Source organism: Apus apus, chromosome Z, assembly GCF_020740795.1.
Source record: "Apus apus isolate bApuApu2 chromosome Z, bApuApu2.pri.cur, whole genome shotgun sequence".
NCBI lineage: Eukaryota > Metazoa > Chordata > Aves > Apodiformes > Apodidae > Apus > Apus apus.
In genome coordinates this window covers 1,478,008-1,499,460 of record NC_067312.1, presented here as the reverse complement: position 1 = coordinate 1,499,460, position 21,453 = coordinate 1,478,008, and the positions used below count along the sequence as shown (strand labels likewise).

Here is a 21,453-nt window from a genome sequence, read left to right as displayed (position 1 = left end):
TTTTGCTCTTGGATTTCTTGTTCATATCATGTTAAACAACTCTGGTTTGCTTGGATACAGTCATGCTTGTACCCTGAAAAACCATTTAATCTCATTTTTCCTAATATATTGCACTGTAAACTCTTAAATTGGGTATTCACCATAATCCTTTTGCAGCACTTTCCATCCAAGTTCAGGGTCACCTTCCTGTAACATTAAAGTCCATCTCTGCTTTTCATCTCTTCAGCAGCCCAGTTTAGCAGGCTGGCATTATTTCCCTGGAAGGAAAATAAAGCTTTGGGTTCGTGTCAGGCAGCTGATGCATCACCAACCAGCAGCTTTTTTTTTTGAAGGCTCTTGGCTCCTCAGCAGTTGAATTAATATTATCCATCAGCTGGAGGAATATACATTTGAACTGCTGTTCCACAAGCCTGTTGGAAATAGATATCCAGAGGTACAGTGGAAAACAGGCCCAAACTGGTCTGTAATGAGTTGGCCTGTCCAACCATGGGGATGCTGAGCACTGACTGGTGCTCCTGGTGCTTCTCAATGCTGGGAGCCCAACCCTTCACAGGGAGGGTCCAGCAGGATGGATGGGCTAAGTCCTCCTGCTCCATACAGGTTTTTCCAATTACTATATCCAGAGAGAGTGTGAGATTAAAGGAACTTTTAAAATGGGGAAAAAAAACAAAGGCACACCTTCTTGATTCAGAGCAGTGGGTGTTTTTCTCAGGCTGTGGGTGCCAGGTCCATGAGTGCCTTGTGAGGCATCTTTGTAAGACCACCAATAGTGATTCCAGGACTCAAGGATATTTTTTCAGAAGGGATATGCCAAAGTTTAGTGGGCTGAAATGAGGTAGGGATTATAATAGGTGTGACAAGCAGAGCCTTCATGTAAAATGTTGGGGTTGGGTTTTTTTAAAGCAATATGTAAAAGCCAAGTTTCTTTTCTCCTTCCCCTCAGGCATCCATGTCACAAAGGGGCCACTGAGGGAGGAGCTGCCTGTTCTGCCATGAGCTTTAATACATAAAACCCAGAGACACTGCAGCAGGTTCTAGCTGATTTCAGCCCCAGTTGCTAACAGATGAGTGCATTCAAGGAGCTGGTCTCTCTGCAGGGAGCCTGCAGACAAAGGGCTTGCTAACCAGGCTATCAAAACCGGGAAGAAGGGAACAGATGCGTTTGTTTTCTCTCTCCTTAAGGGACCTCTGAAGTGCCACCTGGATTAGCTGTGACCAGATTATCCACAAGCTGCACTCGTTTCCTTCCCCAAAGAGAAATCTAGGATGTAACCTGTTCTGCCTTGAAGACACGAAGGGCAATCTTTCCAATTCCTCTTTGCTTTGCTTCCCTTTCAGTGCCCAGCGCGACGCCTCAGAACGTCTCCTTGGAAGTGGTGAACTCCAGGGTAAGTCTCCCCCGTGCTTTGGCACCTCCTGGCCACCAGGCATGAGTATGTTTCCATAGAGAGAGACCCAGCTTGCCCCTTGCAGAAGGTTCCCTTCAGTCCCCTGGGAGCTCCTGTTAAAAGCAGAAACGAGCCACCCCAAAAAAGGTTGGCGAGAGAAGCCGTGATTGCTCCGGAGAGGCTTGGGCAGCAGTGGTATCACCTCAACGTTGGTGAACAAGCAGAAACTGGTCCCTGATGGCAGATTAACATCTGCAATAAACGTAACTGCACTTTGATTAAATGGAACAATCTCAGGGAATAACGAGGAGCAGAGCTGTTCCTGGGGGAGCAGAGATGCGGGAAGGAAATCTTTCACAGGCAGGTTGTACGCGCCACGTGCAGGTCTGGTGTTACCTTGCTTATTCCAACCAGTCTGTTTTTTTCTGAAAGGTGCATTTCTTCCTCTTCAATCCAGTGTTTTCCTGCTGAAAAAACTTAGTACATATGGCTGATATTATTTCATGATACAATATTGTACATAATAGGTGTTAACTGTGCATAGTACTTGTTGGGTGCTACTTCTTCTGACAGTTCTTTCGGGTATTTCTCTTTTATTTCATCCATTCCTGCCATTTGCTGGAGCTACTTAAGCTGTTGTTCTGTAGCTGATGTCAATGATAGGCCCGTTTGGGCTTGGAAAAGCCTCACGTCTCAGAGTGTGGAAGAAAGGCACAAAAAACCCCATCATGTCAGGTTTGTCCCCTGGGATCTTTGGAGATTCCCAGTTGCGCAGCCACTTGGGAGCAAGAGCCCAAAGGTCACTGATGAGGAGAAAGTGCAGTTTAAGGAGCACTGATCTGCTGGGAACACAGAGTGCCTGTCAGTTTGATGTTTCTCTTCCTCTGCTTATTTTCATGACATCAAATGTATATTGTGCTTTTTTTTTATTTATTATGTTCTAACTGGCTTGGCTCCAGTTATTTCCAGCTCCTCTTACACGTGGTGCTCAAAGGGCATGGATGTCTTAGCACATCTTATTCCAGCCCTTGGTGGTTACTTTTCCTTACTTATTCTCCAGGTAAAAATGTCACAGAGCAGCTGCTCATGGTTTGTGACCTTTTGTGGTGGTCATTTAGATTTAAAGCACTTAGAACAAAAAGAGAGAGCAAGGAAGCTCCTGCCCCGAGGGGTAAAATTGCATGATTGGTACGTGGAGATGGTTGGTAGAGATGGGATAAGAGAGGAGGGGCTGTGTGTAAATCTCACCACCTTCAGAGGATGTCAGGATGTTCCTCATCATGGAGCAATCGATGTTGGAAGCCTCGATGGGATGTCCATTTGCAGATGGAGGGTGTTGGTTTGCCAGGCTCTCAGGCTGGCACCCCGTGGGATGCACTAACGGTGGGCAGAGGGGGTTTAGGGGTGTTTGTGTGAAATGGGGAGATTCTTCAGAGGGGAAAAAGATAGGGAAACATTTGGGGCTGCTTTGGGCTGTCTGTGACAAATAAGAAGGACGTGGCAAAGTACAGATACCCTTGTAGGTCAGCAAATCTTGCTAAAGCTTGAATAGAATGGAAATATTTACACCTAGGTCCTTTGGACCAGCAAACAGAGAAATGAACCAGACTCCCTTAATCATAAGGAACAAAGCAACTTTTCCAGTGGAAGAATGAGCTTCAAAACCATGCCCTGAAATACCTCTTTTGTACAACTGTGGCATTTGTGGTCGAGGCAGCAGTAAACTCATGTTGCAGGGAGCTTGATGCAGCCTCCCAGGCTTGTAGAAGGCTGCAAGGACCCAGCCTCCTGTCATTCCACAGTCCTTTTTTTAAATCATCTTCTTGCTCTGCTTCTACCTTGGCAGCAGTCAGAATTAATTGGATTAAACACTTAACCATTCTCCAACTGATTAAATCAAAGCAAATAACTGAATAACCCTGCTAGCATGCTAACTGGGTTGGAGCAGCACACAGCAGAGCCCAAAGGCTGGTCCCAGAATGGTTTAAAATTTTATCTGGAGTTTAATAAGATTTCTCTCTTTCTGCTCTTTTTCTCCAGCAGTGGCAGACCTATTAATTTATTAACATAGCTGAGATGGCCAAGCCAATGGGAGATGCTTGATAGGAATTATTATTATCATCATTATGGCTTAATTTTGGTGGTGTTCAGTGACTGGAGACCTCGATCAGATCAGGGTTGATAACAGGGAGGACTGTGACAGAAATACAGTTCTCTGCCTGGAAGAGATTTCATTGGAAAAAGCAAAGCAGAACTGGCCCAGACAAGTAAGCAGGTGATTTAATATCAGAAGCTGGCAAAAAAAACAACCCAACATCAGGAGATTGTGCAGAGTTTGAATTAGATATAGGGGATCTCATAAGAAAGGAGAGATTTATTTCTGGCTGCTCTTGTTTGCAAAGAACCTTCTTTGCTTAAGGGAAAGGACATGACACCCACAGTGACTTTGCAGCTGACACCAGGCTGAGTGAGAGTGTGGATCTGCCTGGGGGTAGGAGGTTCTGAAGATGGACCTGGGCAGGCTGGAGGGATGGGCTGAGGGCAATGGTGTGAGGTTCACCAAGGCCAAGTGGTGGGTCCTGCCCTTGGGTCACAACAACCCCAGGCAACGCTCCAGGCTTGGGGAGGGGTGGCTGGAAAGTGCCCAGAGGAAAAGGACCTGGGGGTGATGGTTGAGAGCAGCTGAACGTGAGCCAGGGTGTGCCCAGGTGGGCAAGAAGGCCACCAGCATCCTGGCTTGTGTCAGCACTGGGGTGGCCAGCAGGAGCAGGGCAGGGATGGTCCTTCTGTGCTGGGCCCTGGGGAGGGGGCAGCTGGAATCCTGGGGTCAGGTCTGGGCCCCTCAGGACAAGAAGGAGATGGAGGGGCTGGAGCGTGTCCAGAGAAGGGCAAGGGAGCTGGGGAAGGGGCTGGAGCACAAGTGTGAGGAGGAGCAGCTGAGGGAGCTGGGGGTGTCCAGCCTGGAGCCAAGGAGGCTGAGGGGAGACCTGCTGGCTCTGCAGCTGCCTGAGAGGAGGTTGGAGCCAGGGGGGTCGGGCTCTGCTCCCCAGGAACAAGGGATGGGACAAGAGGAGATGGGCTCCAGTGGTGCCAGGGGAGGCTGAGATGGGATCTTGGGCAGCATTTCTTGCTGGCAAGGGTTGTCAGGCCCTGGCCCAGGCTGCCCAGGGCAGGGCTGGAGTCCCCATCCCTGGAGGGGTTTCCAAGCCGTGTAGATGTGGTGCTGAGGGACATGGGGCAGGGGTGGCCTGGGCAGGGCTGGGGGAATGGCTGGACTGGATGATCTTGGAGGTCTTTTCCAACCAAAACAATTCCATGATTCTCAAAAATATTTACCAAAAGTTGTATCTTTTAAAAGAGAACTTGTTTTAAACTCTGATCTGCAGAACCAGATCTTGCTGTAGCTGTGTGAGCAAAGCAAAAGGAAGATCTGAGGGGAGATCCAGCAGGTCTGAGCTCTTTTGAGCCCAGCTCTTGCTGTAGCTGGGGACCACGAGCTGGAAAGCTGAGAGTTTGCTCCTTTTGGCTTTCATTTGAAGAGGGTTTGTTTCTTCCTTTCAGCTTCTTTCTTCCTCCCTTTGTAAGTAGGAGGATGAAGCGACTGTTTGTGGCTGTTGATGTAATTGTTTACTTCTTTCTTTCCTTCAATATTGGTGTGTTTTACTTTCTAGGATTTAAACCCCCGTTGCTAATTAGCAAATGTGAAGTGCAAAAATAGCTAGAGATGTATCTGATTAAAACTGTGTGCAGCTTTAGTTCTCTTGTCCTCTTCTCAAGCAGAGGGAAAAGGGAAGAAATAATTGTCCTGAACTGTGGAAGCAGATTTTCTTTGGTCCTGTTTAGCATTGATTTCATCCTGGGATGCAGTTCCACTTGGATTGGTTGGGATAGTTGCAGGAAGAGGATTTTTCACAGGCTACTTAGGGCTCTGAGCATCCAACTGGGAAGCTCCTGGGAAAGTTAAAAAGCTGGATCATGGATCTGGGGTTTTGTCATTTCTTTTGTGCGTGTGTTTGTATCTCTCCCTAAACAAGAACATTTCATGGTTATTGTTCCTCACACTGTTTGGAGGCTGCTGCCACCAACTCAAAATCTGTGCTGGTTCTGAGCTTTTCAAAAATAGCTGGAAATAACCTGCAGGAGGAGCTGTCCTAATTGTTAGTTCACGTTTAAGAAAGCACAGGGGTTTGGATCAAATCAAGCAAAGGAGAAGGTGGCTCCAGGGACCAGCAGCTGTGGATCATGGGCTTGAACTCCAGACTTGCAACCCTTTGCTGGATGTTATCCCTCAGTGGGAATAGCTGGCTTAACATTCCCTGGGCAAAATTCACAGAATTCCAGACTGGTTTGGGTTGGAAGGGACCTTCAAGATCATTTAGCTCCATCCCTCTGCATGGGCAGGGACACCTCCCAGCAGCCCAGGTTGCTCCAAGCCCCATCCAACCTGCCCTTCAACACTGCCAGGGATGGGGCAGCCACAGCTTCTCTGGGCATCCTGGGCCAGGGTCTCACCACCCTCACAGCCAAGAATTCCTTCCTGCTGTCAAGTGGTAAGGAATGTCAAGTGAGGTGGAAGAAGGTCAAGTGAGATCCGAGAAGGTCAAAGAAGTTCAAGTGAGGTTAAAGAAGGTCCAGAATGTGGGCAGTTATGCTTAGCAAAGTCTCTGCAGCAGCTATGGAGAGTGTATGTTACTGTCAAAAGAGATGTCAGGACCTCCACCCCTAAGAAATCACTTAATTCCACATTACTGAAGCACACAGATAAGTGCCCTCTGGAACCTGCTCCAGATCTGTGGAAATTTTGACCTGTTTAGGGTTCCAAAGTGCTCCTGCCATTGGACCAAACGTTTGGGCGAGTTAAATGAGTGAAAAACGAGGCTGTGGCTTTGTTGAGGGGCAGAGCAGGGCAAATCCAGGGTCAGAGGAGCTCATCAAGGCTGAAGGATTCTTTGTGGCTTGTCCAAGGCTGAGCTTGACTGGGGGTCCTCCCAGAGGAGGACAGGGGCAGGTCAGCTGCTTCCACCTGTAATTATGTTCATCTTCACATTGTGTCATGAAGGGCAGTGCCCAAGGTGAAGAGTGCTGCAGAATAGCTGGGGGGAAAGGTGTATTTTGGAGCTAGCTAGACCTTGAGAAACCACATTGATTCTTAAATGTTGCTTCTCTGTCCTTTTTTCTAAATGATTGAATCCAAAGGTTTTAGGCACTTGGAGGTAGGTGTCTGGCTGGCTCTTCTCATAGGTGCTCACCTATGGGACATTGGACATGGACCAGTTTTTGTGGCCAGAGAGGGTCTGCTGGTGTTTTAGACAAGTCTTGCTGATGATTCAGAGAAGCACAAGTGTGAGGAGGAGCAGCTGAGGGAGCTGGGGGTGTCCAGCCTGGAGCAAAGGAGGCTGAGGGGAGACCTGCTGGCTCTGCAGCTGCCTGAGAGGAGGTTGGAGCCAGGGGGGTCGGGCTCTGCTCCCCAGGAACAAGGGATGGGACAAGAGGAGATGGGCTCCAGTGGTGCCAGGGGAGGCTGAGATGGGATCTTGGGCAGCATTTCTTGCTGGCAAGGGTTGTCAGGCCCTGGCCCAGGCTGCCCAGGGCAGGGCTGGAGTCCCCATCCCTGGAGGGGTTTCCAAGCCGTGTAGATGTGATGCTGAGGGACATGGGGCAGGGGTGGCCTGGGCAGGGCTGGGGGAACAGTTGGACTGGATGATCCTAAAGGTCTTTTCCAACCCAAATGATTCCATGATTCTATGACCTAAAGGAAACAAGCTTCTTGTCAGGAGTTGCACATCATCTCCACACAGCTCTGTCCCCCAGCAGGAAACCATCTAACAGTCTCCACATTGAACTCATCTCCCAACTCTGACACTCTGTGGAGCAAAGCCTGGGATTTTTAAGCTCTCAAACTAAAACCTGAGCAAGTATCTCCTCTTCCCTCTCTGATTTTGTTCCCCACGTGGATTTCTGCTGCCGAGAGGGATGCAGACACGGGACCTGCCCTGGGACTCTGGGTGACAGAAGTGAGGTGTGCAGGAGCCAGATGTTGCAGCTGCAAAAAAAAACCCAAACCAACAACCCCTCTGGTTTTTTCACTGCTTGGCAGCTGAGTCTGGAGGCTGCTTTGCACTGACTGCAAGTGCTACACTCCAGCCCAGCCAGAGAGATCAACCATTCTGTCAGGCTGCATTTAGCTCAGCTGCTTCCAATTGCTCTGCTACTCAGTGTACATGAAAATGGGCTATAAATGCAACCTCACCCTTCCAAGGGATTGTTGCTGAGCTCTCCATCATCCCCGTGTGTCACCTCTGCCTTGCTTGAGGATGAGGATGGATTGGGCCCTTTATGGGGAAGCAATCTCCAGACTGAACATTTCTTTTCAGGCTGGGCAGAGTGCTTCAAGTTGGGGCAATATATTCAATTTAGCATCTTTCATCAGGTGTGAAATGTGGTGGTTGTGAAAAGTGGGGTTTTTTTCCACCCAATGGGCCCTATTGATCAAGCTCACACTTGAGGTGAGGAAGCATTTGTTCAGCAAGAGGGTTGCCAGGCCCTGGAACAGGCTTCCTGGAGAGGTGGTCAGGGCCCCAACCCTGCCAGTGTTGAAGAGGCATTTGGACAATGCCCTTAACATCATCCTTTAACCCCTGGTCAGCCCTGAAGTGGTCAAGCAGTGGGACTGGATGATGGTGGTGGGTCCATTCCAGCTGTGAAACTATTCTAATTGCATCCCTATCAAATTTTACTCCCTTTCTATTTCTGTTCCCTTTCTAATTCTAATTCTATTCTAATTCTAATGATGTTCTACTTCTCTTCTAGAATTGTCCCTTATCAGTGCCAGTGAAGTTCAGAACCACCTGAGAAAGCATCTGGGTGTGCAGTGATCTGTCCCAGGGTAGAGGAGCTGTGTCCCACCCAACTGCTGGGGCTGATGGGGAGCCCCTCCTTGCTTCCCCCCAACCCTGTGAGTGAGGTTCCCAAAGCACTGGTGGGTCATGGAATGGCTTGGCTTGAGAAGGATGTTAAAGATCATCTAGTTCCAACCCCCTGCATGAGCAGGGACACGTCCCACCAGCCCAGGTTGCTCCAAGCCCCCTCCAACCTGCCCTTCAACACTGCCAGGGATGGGGCAACCATCCTCAGTTCCAGTCATGTCAGGTGCCAGGTTGCCCAGCTACAGACTGGTGAGGAGCAGAGCCTGTTTGGGACCTGAAGCCCAGCACTTGTCCTGCTTGGTGGTAGGAGCAGTTCACCTGTTTTACAAACAGAGAGGCTGAGACCTAAGAAACTTTTTCCAGGTGTGAATTACTGACCAAATTCCTGATTGTTGAGACCCTTAAATGTACTGAAACCTTTCCAGAACACCCAGGGGAGATGGTGAGTCCATGAGTGTGACAAAGCCACCAGGGCTCAGCAGCAATGACTAGAGAGTAACAAGTTGAAGCAGGAACTTGGGCTTAACCCCCTGCACGAGGCTGCACGGGTATTTCTCTCTGGCATTTTATGGCAAGGCTGGAGGAGCAGCAGGGTGGTTAAGCTGGATTTTCAGGTGGTATTTGCAAAGCCTGAGCAACAGAGTCATTCATTTGAGTGGCTAATATTTGTCAAGCTTTGTGGGTTCGTTGGCTAATATTTGTCAAGCGTGGAGAGCGAGGCTTTCAGATGTGCTTGACTGTGGTGGCTGTAGGAAAAGATGAGCTGGGAACTGGAACGTTCAAGGAATTGATGTCATGGAAGTAGTTTTGAAGAAGCCACAAGCAAAATCCAGCTGGCTGTCACTGCTGTTTAGAGATGTGTCCTCTGGGAACAGTGGGTGTAACCTTTGAACGTCTTGTGCGTGGAGAAGGCTGCAGAGGAGGGGGTCTTTAACCTTTAAATCTATTACTAATAGGAAAAGATAGTAAGAAGGATTGAGCTTAACCTCCCAAAGGAGCAAATGTGCTGTTAGCTTGCAGAGCAATCCCTTTGGAGCCTCACTTCTAATGATTTACATTTCTGAGACCCGCAGTGGTTGGGAGCCTCTTAGAAAATAGCCCTTGAACTAATCCTGCTGGAAGATGGGTGGGTATCAAGAAAGCTTCTGTCGTTGTGCACTTGAAGGTGCCTCACACACCTGGGAAGAGCTGATTGATCCTGAACAACAGGAGCATTTTTGGGTGGCTCTTGGAGGGTCTGGCCCGCTCCTGCCACCTCACTGCTGAGGAGCTCCAAGCTCTCAGAGGTTATGGTGTCCAAACTGGACAGCTTCATTATGGTCTGGGATTGGATGAAACCTTGCTCCAAGTGATGAATGCTCTGGCCACCTTTCCATTTAAGACAAATTTAGAGCTGCTATTAAGGCACTTCGTGGACCCCAGCAACACAGAGGGTCAGAGCTGTGGGCACCTCTTCCTTCATGCTCAAGACTCAGCAGCTTGTGGGCAGAGTAGCACGAGAGGTTTCCCCAGAGACCAATAAAGCAAATTAATGAGCTATGACACTGATTAGTAGAGCTAGATGTTCCTGGGTGTCTTTGTGAGGAGCAATAAAAAAGGCTAGGGAAGGAGAAAGGCAAGGTCAGGAGGGGAGCAGATAGTGCAGGCTGCTCTGCACCCCTTGCAGATGCCTCCAACCCAAAGGCAAGAGGAAGGAGCTGCTGGGATTTGATTTTCCGTGCTCAGGACAACAGGATTTCTGCCAGTTTGGGAAATGAAGCTGCCAGGTTCAAGGGCAAACATCCCTTCTGAGGTGAGCAGCGTGGAAAGTTCCTGAGTCAGACTTTGCTGATCACAAAGGGATTTTAATGGCAGCAAAAACATTCTGGCTGCTGACCCTGGGAAAGGATGGTACCTGCTCTACCCAGGAGCTTCACAGCAGGACAAGATGAGTAAAATTGTCACCTAGGGGGTTGGCCCTGGCTGCAGTGGTGGGTGGTGATGCTGAACCAGCACTTTGACAGCTTCGTGCAGGTGTAGAAGGATTCGGATCCTCCCAAACGAAACCCTGACCTCATGAGGGTCTTTGTTGTTGTCAGAAGTTCCTCAAAACCCAGAAGCAGGTTGGCACTAGTGCCTCCATCCCTGCCAAGAGACCTGTTTGGATGCTGCACATCATTCACTTGTTCTAATATTTACTTCTGCTCCCTTAAGAGATCCTTAGCCTTTTGCAATGAGGCAGTTAGGCTGACAAAATAATTTATAATCCTAACAAGCAAAGCGGTGCAAATCGGTTCCTAAATATATTTCTTCTTGATTTGATGTGTTGTGGTAAACACTTTATTGATTTATAAATATGTTCCTTGGAAACTACCAGCATAACATTAGTCCCAATCAGCACAACAATGTTTTGAGTATCAGACAAAGCATCTAAAAGTAGCAGAGCAGTAAAAAAAAAACAACCCCAACTGCACCTCCCCAATAAAGACAGGCTGAGAGAGTTGGGGTTGTCCACCCTGGAGAAGAAAAGGCTCTGGGGAGACCTTCTTGTGACCTTTCAATACTTCAGGGGGGGCCTAGAAGTTGGGAAAAGGCATTTTAGCAGGGCCTGTGGCTACAGGACAGGGTGTGGTGGTTGTAAACTGCAAGAGGGGGGGAGTCAGTCCAGATATAAGGGAGAAATGTTTTATCCTGAGGGTGCTGAGACCCTGGTTCAGGTTGCCCAGAGAGGTGGGAGATGCCCCATCCCTGGAGACATCTCAGCTCAGGTTGGACGGGGCTCTGAGCAACCTGCTCTAGGTGCAGATGTCCCTGCTCACTGCAGGGGGGTTGGACTGGGTGGCCTTGGAAGGTCCCTTCCCACCCAAACCTTTGGATGATTCCTTAAGTGATGCTCTCAGTTGAGAACTCAGAGCTGGTAGGTCTGTGGTTTAATCTTGAAGCTGATTTAGGAGGAAAGCCTTACTTCTGTGGGTTGGTTCCACCTGCCCAGGGCAGTGCCCTTCTTTCTCTTGGGTTAGCTCTGGAGACTTCGAGGTTGGCAAGAACGTTGGGTGGCTTTCCATCCAGCAGGGATGAAGTTGAGGGGCAACAACAAAAGCACATCCCCAGGAGCAACACAACATCCTGCATCGTTTCCAGGTGCTGCTCCCAGATCTTCAGGTGGGGAGGAAAAACCCTCCCACCCAGAACATAGAGGACGTTTTGAACTAGGACGAAGCAACATGTGCTTTGGTCTTAGAAGTGGGGGAAACTTGGAATGGAGATTTTCCAGGGCAGTTCAGCCTGAGGCAGTTCTCTCCCCCAGTAATGAAGGTAGTTCAGTCCTCCAGGCTTCCCCTGCTTCAAAATTCCCTGTTGCAGAGGTTTCGTTGCCTTGTCTGAGAGAGTCATTGCTCCTCCAATGACTCCACCATCAAACAGATTCCTTTTCACCTGGAACTCTGTATTTTTCTGCTTGTTTCTTGACCATCCTTTTGCACATGCCTGCTCCCCTCCAATATTTTGGAACTTTGGGCAGCTTCATACATATGCATAAGTTTATTTTCAGCAGGGATGTTCTGCAGCTCCTGTTACGTGTTAATTGTATTCGACATCTCTGTAAGAAGCTGTCAGAAGTTTCCAGCTGTTTAAAAACCCTGTCAGAGCTCCTGTGTGCCAGAGTTGAGTGCAGAGCCTAAATGTGCCTGAGTGTTGTAAAAAAAAGAGTCAAAACATCATGGCACTGAAGTGTCAACATCACATCTTCTGCTTAGTTGCTGTGAAGAGGAACAGAACCCCAAGCAGGGGAAGAGCCCAGCAAAAAAGCCAAATATATCAAGGGTCAGGATGGATTGGAGGAAGCAAATCTGCATGTGAGGAGAATGGTTTCCTCCAAGCAGAAGGGAATTCAGCTGACTCAGTCAAATTGTTGGAGTGGGTTCAGAGGAGGCCACGGAGATGATGGGAGGGCTGGAGCAGCTCTGCTCTGGAGCCAGGCTGGGAGAGTTGGGGTGTTCAGCCTGGAGAAGAGAAGGCTCCAGGGAGACCTTAGAGCACCTTCCAGTGCCTGAAGGGGCTCCAGGAAAGCTGGGGAGGGGCTTGGGACAAGGGCAGGGAGGGATGGGATGAGTGGGATGGATTAAAACTGGGAGAGGGGAGATTTAGGTTGGACATGAGGAGGAAATTCTTTGGTGTGAGGGTGGTGAGACCCTGGCCCAGGTTGCCCAGGGAAGCTGTGGCTGCCCCATCCCTGGCAGTGTTGAAGGGCAGGTTGGATGGGGCTTGGAGCAACCTGGGCTGGTGGGAGGTGTCCCTGCCCATGCAGGGGGTTGGGACTAGTTGGTCTTTAAGGTCCCTTCCAACCTATTATATGTTCTATGAAATACAGGGACATCTGTCCCCAGGACTGGTCCAAAAAGGTGATGAATAAGTTGGATACATCCCCCTTTAGGTCTTCTCCACAGTCCTCCTAGGATACTGGGAGAGCTTTCCTGGCTGCAGCAAGCCCTGCTTGCCCAACCCAGGATCACTGCAGCAACTGCTTCTGGTTTCACCATTGCCCTGTTTCCAAATGCTCTTTGTTGACCACCAAGGTCGAATGACATCTACATGGACCTACAGATTGGGCAAGTTTTAGCAGTTGTAACATTTTTTGCTACTGAATGCTGTCAGGATGCTGACAAGGAAGAGCTTTCTCTCCAGAAAGGTGGTTTCCAGGAATACCACGTTGGTCCAGGGTACTTGGATGGAAATCCCTTGATTTTAGATGCTTGAAGATAGCCTGGGGTTGGTGTCAACCAGTATGGCTCTGAGCAAAGGGGCAGTTTGAGCTGAGTTTCTGTTTCTATTCTATATAAATGTATTCATTTCTAGGCCTGAGGGGGGAGGTTGTCTCCAGCAGCTCACAGGGCCTGGTGGCAACCTGCATGTAGACCCCCACGAGACAAACCTGAGCTCGTGCACAGCCTGAAAGGGTGAAAAGAAAGGAATTTACAGCAGCTCTTTCTTAGAAATCAGAAAGATACGAAGAAAATGTAAAGCAGAACTGGTTCAAAACCTCCTGCAGGGTGTTTGGGTGGTTGGGGTTTCCTCTTGCCCGTGGTGCAGGGTGCTCTGCAACACCAGCCTGGCACACGAGGAGCTGCCAGCAGGGTTTATAAAAGCAGGGCTGGCTTGTTCCTCCCTGCCTGTTTCTCATTTCCTCCTTGTTTCAGAAAGATGTTATCCAAGCCTCTTATTGAATTTAGGGCTAATTACATTTGAAAAGGAAGACTGGATGAATCCAGCCCGATTCAATGCAGGCTGACAGGCACGTTGCTTCCTGATTTAATCATGGCACTGAGCAATTTGCCCACTGCAGAGTTGGTTGGCTGCTGCTATTCACTGGAGGATATCTTTGGGAAAAATGCTCATTAATTTCAATAGTTTCAGATTTTGCATCCAGACTTGGTTTGATTGACTTCTAGTTAAAAAAAACGTGGTGCAGAAGATCATCTTTTGTCTGGAGGAGGTTCCACTCCTCCCTGCATGTTGCCCATCTTGGTGCTCCCTCAACATCTGGAGGTTTGGGAGGAGATGTGCCCCGTGTCAGGGTGGCCCAGCACAAATCTGTGTTCCTGGCACTGCCTCCCAGGTGAAATAGTTTGCAAATTGCTGGGTTGTTTTTTCCCCCCCCCCCCTTGCTGGTGTCAGGAGATGAAGCATATGGAGCAAGCTCAGCTGAAATGATGTGTCCTTTCCAATAACTGGCTGTGTGCTGCCAGCCCAGTGCTTATTACAAACCAGCTTTTGCTTCCCTCATTAGGACCAGGAGCTTTTGTTCCACAATAAAATGAGCCATCCAAAATTGGGGAATGGCTTCTCATAAAAATTGACCGAGTCAGGATCCTGCTGGATGGTCCAATAAAAAGCAATTTGGTCTGGGGCTCAGTCTGAGCACTCCTGGTTCAAGGTGGGAGCTCAGTTGGGTGTTCCTCTTTGATTTCCAGTGGCTTGTGAGGGGTGGTAAGATCTCAGCAGCATTGGCAGAGTTTTTAAAGTGGGTTTCATTTTTATGGCTTTATTTAGTAGCTGTATAAAAGAGACAACAAGCTCCTGTGCTTCCCTCATTTCCTTCAGCACTTCTCACCATCATGTTGTAAGTGCCTTTTATGCAGAGGCAGGCACTGGCAAGACCTTCTTTTCTCATCCCCAACCCCCTTGGCTTGGTGCCATTTGTGAGGGGAAAATGTCCCTTCCTGCAGTGGGGAGGGTGGAGCGTCCCAGATGGAAGGGATTTGGGGACGTTTTGCAGCAGTGAGGATGAAAAATGGCAGATATTTTCAAATGCCTCTGCAGAATGAGGGATGCTTTCAATAGCAGAGTGATTCCTCTTGCCTTTCAAGATGGGGATGTCACTTGTTGGAGGCACTTAGGGGTGGTTGATGCCTTTCACCCGTGGTGTTCTCTTTTGTCTCCTGGTCCTTAGATGCAATTTGCTGTGCCTGAAAGGGTGTCAGGTCATGAGGTGATGCCAAACTGGTTGGTTGTCTTGCCCACATCATCAAGCAATGAATAGCAAATGTTACTGTAAGAGGAAATGATTTTAGAAATGCTTTTAAGTGCTGTCCATCCTCATCTCTTGCAAAGGTGGAACGATGCTGAGGTGCTGCAGGCAACAAGCTGCTGGAGAGACCACTCAGGGCTGTTAAGCAAGATGTTGCATGTGTCCTGTCTACCTTTCCAGGGATGGACAGGCATGTTTGTTGACCTGAGTCTGCATTTCTCCAAGTCTGGGGTGCTCATAGAAGCAGACAAAGTGATTGTAGTGCTAAAAGCTGTTGGGCAGGGATGGGTGGCTGTGGAGATGAAGGGTGGCATTGCTGGCAACAAACAGACAGTTGAAACCTGCCTGTTCCTGCTCATTTCCCCTAAACCTCATGGATGTACCAACCAAATCTCTTCTCTCGAGGTCTGAGTTGTGCCCACTGAAAACACAGGGCAGGAGATGCAGCAAATCATTAGACAACCAGGAGCCAACTTCATTAGGCTGCAGCATCCAGGCTGGTGGGAACTGCCTCTGCACTCCAGCTTCCTCAGATAAAGGAGCCTCAAGTATTTGTGCATAAAAGTGGGAGTTGTCACTTGATTTGGTAGTTTTGCTAAGTCTTTCAGGTACCTGATGACAAGTTCAAGTGAAAAAAAAAAGGCAAGAAGTGTGCTAAAACTTAGTGCAAAGATGGAAAAATAGTATAAGTGCAGGACAATCTTGTGTTTGACATCTTGGTGCTCCTCAACCCAGGGAAGGGTGGAGTCACCATCCCTGGAGGTGTCCAAAACAACATGTGGAGACAGCACTTTGGGACACGGTTTAATTGGCATGATGGTGTTGGGTTGCTGGCTGGGTGTGATCACCTTAGAGGGTTTTTTCCACCCTTAATGATTCTATAAACTTGTATACTTATTTTCCTTGCTGTGAGGGTGGGGAGACCCTGGCCCAGGTTGCTCAGGGAAGCTGTGGCTGCCCCATCCCTGGCAGTGTTGAAGGGCAGGTTGGATGGGGCTTGGAGCAACCTGGGCTGGTGGGAGGTGTCCCTGCCCGTGCAGGGGGTTGGATCTAGATGGCCTTTAAGGTCCACTCCAACCCAAACCAGTCTGGGTTTCTATTCCCAGAAGAGGGCTGGTCCTGCAGCAGGGACAGCTGAAACCATGGCCTTGGTTGCCCACTCGGTATCACACCTGCTTTGGCTTTCCCTTGGGTGGGAGGATGGGGTGGGCACATGGAGGTTCCTCCAGCACTTCTGCTCAGCTGCAGGGTGCACAGCAGGCAGGGCTGCCCTCTGCCTGCCCTCTCCTCCACTGTTCCTCTCCCACCCCCATTAACTCCATATTGATTTTGCATTCCAGAAGAGAACTGTAATTATGCAGAGGTCCAGGGCTTCTGTCCACTCAGAGAAGCTGCATTTTTTTTCTCCCATGCTTTATGTCTCTATTTCCAGCCCAGTTCCTCTGCCAGGTTTCGTGCCCGTGATGAAAAGTTATAGCTTTGTTGTGCTGGTCCAGGAGAAACCAGCAAGGAAAAACAGCCTCTCATTCACCCTTGGCTGCACTTGGAACTGTAACGAATGGTGCACGTTCTCAGCTCAGAGCTGGGGTCACTGCTGACCTGACTCAGCAGCTGCTGGGAGTTGAAGAGAGGTGGTGACAACCCCTGCCTGGGGCTGAGGTGGAGGAGGTGCCTTCACTCCCTCGTGCCCTTGCTCATCCACAAATTGTCATAGAATCCCAGAATCCCAGGGGTTGGAAGGGACCTGGAAAGACCATCCAGCCCAACCCCCCTGCCAGAGCAGGGTCACCCAGAGCACATCACACAGGAACGTGTCCAGGTGGGTTTTGAATGTCTCCAGAGAAGGAGACTCCACAACCTCTCTGGGCAGCCTGTCCCAGGCTCTGTCACTCTCACAGTAAACAAATTTTTTCTGATATTCACCTTAAACCTCCTATGCTCCAATTTGTATCCATTACTCCTTGTCCTATCACTGGTCATCACTGAAAAAAGCTGAACTCCATCTTCTTGACACTCACCCCTTACATATTTGTAACCATGGATGAGGTCACCCCTCAGTCTCCTTTTCTCCAAGCTCAAGAGCCCCAGCTCCCTCAGCCTTTCCTCATCAGGGAGATGTTCCACTCCCTTAATAAAGGGTCGGGTGACTCTGCTTAGAAGCTCAATCATTAGTTGTTCAGCAGGGAGCAGAAGGGCAGACATGAAACAACCAGGGCCACGTGTGCCCAGCTCGACGGGGACATTTCTCATCCTCAAAAAGCTGGGGAAAGGTTGGGCAGCACCAGCAAAAAGGGGGTTGATTGCCTTGGTGCTGTAGCTTTTTAGGTGCTCCAGCTCGTTTGTCCCTTTGGCCTTGCAAAGAGCAAAATCATCATCTGCAGTAACAGCCCCCAAATCAAAACAAGAAGTAGGAATAAACTTGGCAGGGAGGCTTTTTATGGCTCGTTTCGGGGCCGCGATGACGTGCCCAGCTGGAGCTGGCTGGGAGGCAGGAGCTTGGAACTGAGGTGAGCTGAGTGCAGGGGAGAGGGTGGTTTTTAGAGTCGTGGGGAATCAGCAGGGAGATTCTGGGTCAAGGTTTCCCCTGCAAGGTGACTGAAATGTGCACGGGGAGGAGCTGGTGTGTCCTCTGGTCCCACTAACCTCTGCTCCCACCACTAACCACCTCTGGTCCCAGCAGTGTATTCAGTCTGGTTTTTTATTGCCCCCTCCTCATCCTGTTGAAGGGCAGGTTGGATGGGGCTTGGGGCAACCTGGGCTGGTGGGACCAGTTGTTGAAGCCGGGTGTCCTCCTGAGTGTCCTCTGGAGTGCTGCTCATCAGAGCTTCTGGCCAAGCTTTTGGACATGACCCAGCTTCACTTTTCGGATCATGTTGCTGGAGTCTGTGAGCCAACAGCTCATACCTGGAGCTGTGGGCAGAAGCCAGGATTCCTGATCCTGCTTTCTACAGGGCCATGGGGAGACAGGATGAGGAAGAAGTGTTTCAAACTGAAAGAGGAGACACTGAGAGGATATCTTAGGAAGAAATTCTTTGGCGTGAGGGTGGGGAGACCCTGGCCCAGGTTGCCCAGAGAAGCTGTGGCTGCCCCATCCCTGGCAGTGTTGAAGGGCAGGTTGGATGGGGCTTGGAGCAGCCTGGGCTGCTGGGAGGTGTCCCTGCCCATGCAGGGGGGTTGGAACTGGGTGGTCTTGAAGGCCCCTTCACACCCACCCATTCTCTGATGGGCTAGCACAGGATCCTCAGAGGGGCATGCAGCTTGCTCTTGGTGTCTTTCTCCCTATCAGTGCTCATGCCCTGTGCCTGAGGGACAGGATTGTCTCAGAGCTTCACTGCTCTTCACTCAAGCAGGAAAACCCACCACTGCCGTGGTGGGATCAGCCACACAGGGCACTGTCACCTGCTGTTGCTGGTTTTCCTACATGACCTCTCTGGCCTGAGATAAGTTCTCCTGTGCATTTCCAGTTTCCAGAGCCTGATTTTAACCTTGACTTCTGACTTAGACCAGATCCTCCAGTTCTGAGGAGGTCACCCCTGCAACCACATACCCAAGTGCTGTTGCCATATATATCTTGGCTCCTCAACTCTAACCACCTGCACACTGAGAGGTGTCCATACTTGCTTGCCAGTATCTCAAGAGACATTGCTCTAATGTCACCTCTCTTAGAGGTGCTTGAACCTTGAGGAGATTGGTTCCATTTGGAGAAGACTCCTTTGTGTTTCAGCCACAGCAGTAATTGTGATGAAGATATGACAAGCAAGGACCTGGAGCTCAGGTTCCTTGGTGAGAATCACTGCAGCAGGCTCGTATGGTTTTGGCATTTCTGAGAGCTGCTGCATCTATAAAAACTGATTTCTCCTTGAGCACAGGGAGCTGAAGTACCTGAAAGGGTCTCCAAGGTAAATTTACCCAGGAACAAGATGCATTTCAAGAGCTCTCTTTAGCTTCCTTCAGCATCATTGTTGCAGGAAAGTGAGAAATGAAACTTTCTTTCCTCCTCATTGAAGTCTTGGAGCCCACAGGTAAAATTCAGAGAGTTCCTTTTGTAAAGGAGAGTCAGGTTTGTGCTAAAAATAAGAGGTGGGTGGATGAGTGGATGGATGGATGGATGGATTCCACCACAATCAGGCCTCAGTTTCATTTAGAGACAACAATATAGATAGTTTAGAAGCTGTAGGACATCAGGTATTAAATCCAGCCCAATATCTAAGAGACTAAGTGCTGGGTATGGAGACTCCTTAAGGATGAAGTCAGTTCATTGCTAGAGGAAAGAATATAATGGGATTTGTTGGAAGTTAACTGGTGCAACCTCTTTGGTTTTACTCTTTCCTAGCCCTGGTGTCTTCTGAAAAAGTTGCAGAGGGTCAGGAATGGGATTGAAATTCCAGGTGTGGAAAACAAAACCCTGTTATCCCATCATGAGTGTTGCTTTTGCTGTCCTGTCGAAGACTTTGTGTATTTAAAGGTCATCTAGGAGGGTTGGAACTAGATGATCTTGAAGGTCCCTCCCAACCCAAACCATTCTGTGATTCTTAGAGGTGTTGGACAACATTTCACTTGGAACATTAGATTTAGTGGCTGAGGAAAAAGCAGCAGTGGAATAAGGATGTTGGAGCTTGTAGAGTTGATGCTTCCAGGCGGGTCTCAAGTCATTGTCCATCTTTCTTACAGGCTGAAGTTAAGAGTTCACCAGAGCAAAACCAAAGCCATTCAGGTATTTTTTGGTTTTCCATCAAGTCCTTGCACTCCTGGGGGTACATGGGGCTTGTCCCTGATTTCTGTTGGTTTGATCCTTGTGTTTGAAGGTGATTTGAAGGGAGATGGGGCCCAGTTCTCTTAAGATGCCCCATCCAGGTGTGGTTGCTCTGCAGCTGTGAACACCGAGGGCTTTTCTTTCCTTCCCATCCCATCTCTTCCAGCAGCCAGTTGGATCATAAGGATGTGGCATCTGTTCCTTTGCAGAACATGAATGTTTTTAAAAGAGCCAGGCAAAAAAACCCACTCATGGTTGTTGAATCTTTCCCTGCATTGGTCACTATCTCATTAAAGACACAATGAACTCGTCCTTAAAAAGAAAAGCAAAATAGAAAAACATCACAAAACTTTGGGATTAAAAAGAAAAACGTGAGGTGCCAAAACCTGGAGGATCAGGTTGTTAAACACGTGCAGTCAGAGTCACTGGGGTGGGGTGGGGGGAAGAAAAGTGTCTTGGAGACTTCAAGGAAACGTTGGCTTGGCTGAACTGCATGTAAAATCTCCTTGAGAAGAGGCATTTAAGGCATCAATTAAATGAGGCAGGAAAGAAGACTTTGCATTCCAGAGTGGAAGGGCTCTGTGGTGACTCTCAGGAACTTAATTTTTGCCTCTCCTTGCTCTGTGAGATCTTATCTGTGCAGATTGAATGTTTCACAGGCAGTGTTTCTGTGGGGTTTTTTTAATAAAAAAGAAATCACCTTCCATCTTTACTGCATAAATAGCAAGCAGTGTAATTGTAGGTGTCACAATAAACCATGTGCCTCCAATTACAGGGATCAGCTGGGGTGGGTTTTATTTTTCTTCTTACCAGACTTGATACCCAGTCACCTTCTTCATCTGTCCTTCAGGCTGTTCCCTTCCAAAACGTCCTCCTTGCTTTCTGTAAAACCCAGCACCACCTGGAGAGCAAAATGCAGCATCACTGCTGAGGCAACCTGGGCAGTCCCTTTCATGGAGGATTTCATTCCTCCCCTTGTCCCTGAGCCTTTCAAGTGACATTCACAGGGTTCCTAGCAAAAGAGAGCCAACTAGTTCTCTGGTCTGAGGATCTTGGTGAAGTGAGGATGAAGGAGCAGGCTGGAGGAGTCACCTTGGGGGGGGTGGAAAGGGGCAGTTACCTTTTACAGACTGTTCTTCCCCTAGAAATGCATTTTGGGAAGCAAAAGTATAAACTAATAGCTGCCATTAATGAAGAGTTGGTCTCAGCAGCAATGTCATCTGCAGGACAGGCTTCAGCCAGGCTGGGAGGTTGGAAGGAAGCAGCTCCTGTGAGAAGAAGCAGGTGTGGTGTGGCTGCAGAGCTAGCTCCAGGAATGGGGTGGAAACAGCAAAGCAGAAGCAGAAAGTTGCTTTGGGGACACTGAAATGGAGCTGGGATCTTGCCCTTCTTGGCTGGTTTCTGGGGTGCTGGTACCCAAAGCCTGGGGAAGTTGGGCAGGGTTGGCTGCTGTGTTTTGGGGTTCAGCTTGATGTTGGTGAGGACGTGGCTTGGTGCTGGGCTTCTCAAGGCCAACCTCAGAACCCACTGAATTTTTCCCTGAGTCTGTCAGAATTCCATGTTAGGCAGCTCAAAGATTTTCTGGCTTGGGCTCTGGTGTCACAACGTGAAGATGCCATCATCTCCCAGGTGGAGCAAGTCTTTGGTGCTGGTGTGTGACTGTTGGTGCCACTCTTGAGACATCTCCCCTTGGTGACTGGAGCTGCTTGTGATGACCAGTCAAAGAGAGATGAGAGCCACCATCTCATCCTTTCATAGCTCCATCCATCCTGCAACCTCCTTCTCTCTCATCTACTCGTGGAGGTGCCCATGGGGGGTGCAGACCAGAGTCCCCAGGCTCTTCTCTCACCCCCTGCACCTTGAGGATCCTCCTGGGCCCAT

General features: G+C 49.1%; 1 protein-coding gene across 1 annotated transcript in view; it reads left to right on the top strand.

Annotated features, from left to right (window-relative positions):
- DCC (DCC netrin 1 receptor) overlaps nucleotides 1-21,453 on the top strand; it is a 502,453-nt gene that overhangs the window by 384,324 nt on the left and 96,676 nt on the right. Inside the window, exon 12 of the mRNA XM_051642548.1 lies at nucleotides 1,339-1,388. Within this exon, the coding sequence (XP_051498508.1) occupies nucleotides 1,339-1,388 (50 nt within the window). The remainder of the gene's footprint in view (nucleotides 1-1,338; nucleotides 1,389-21,453) is intronic.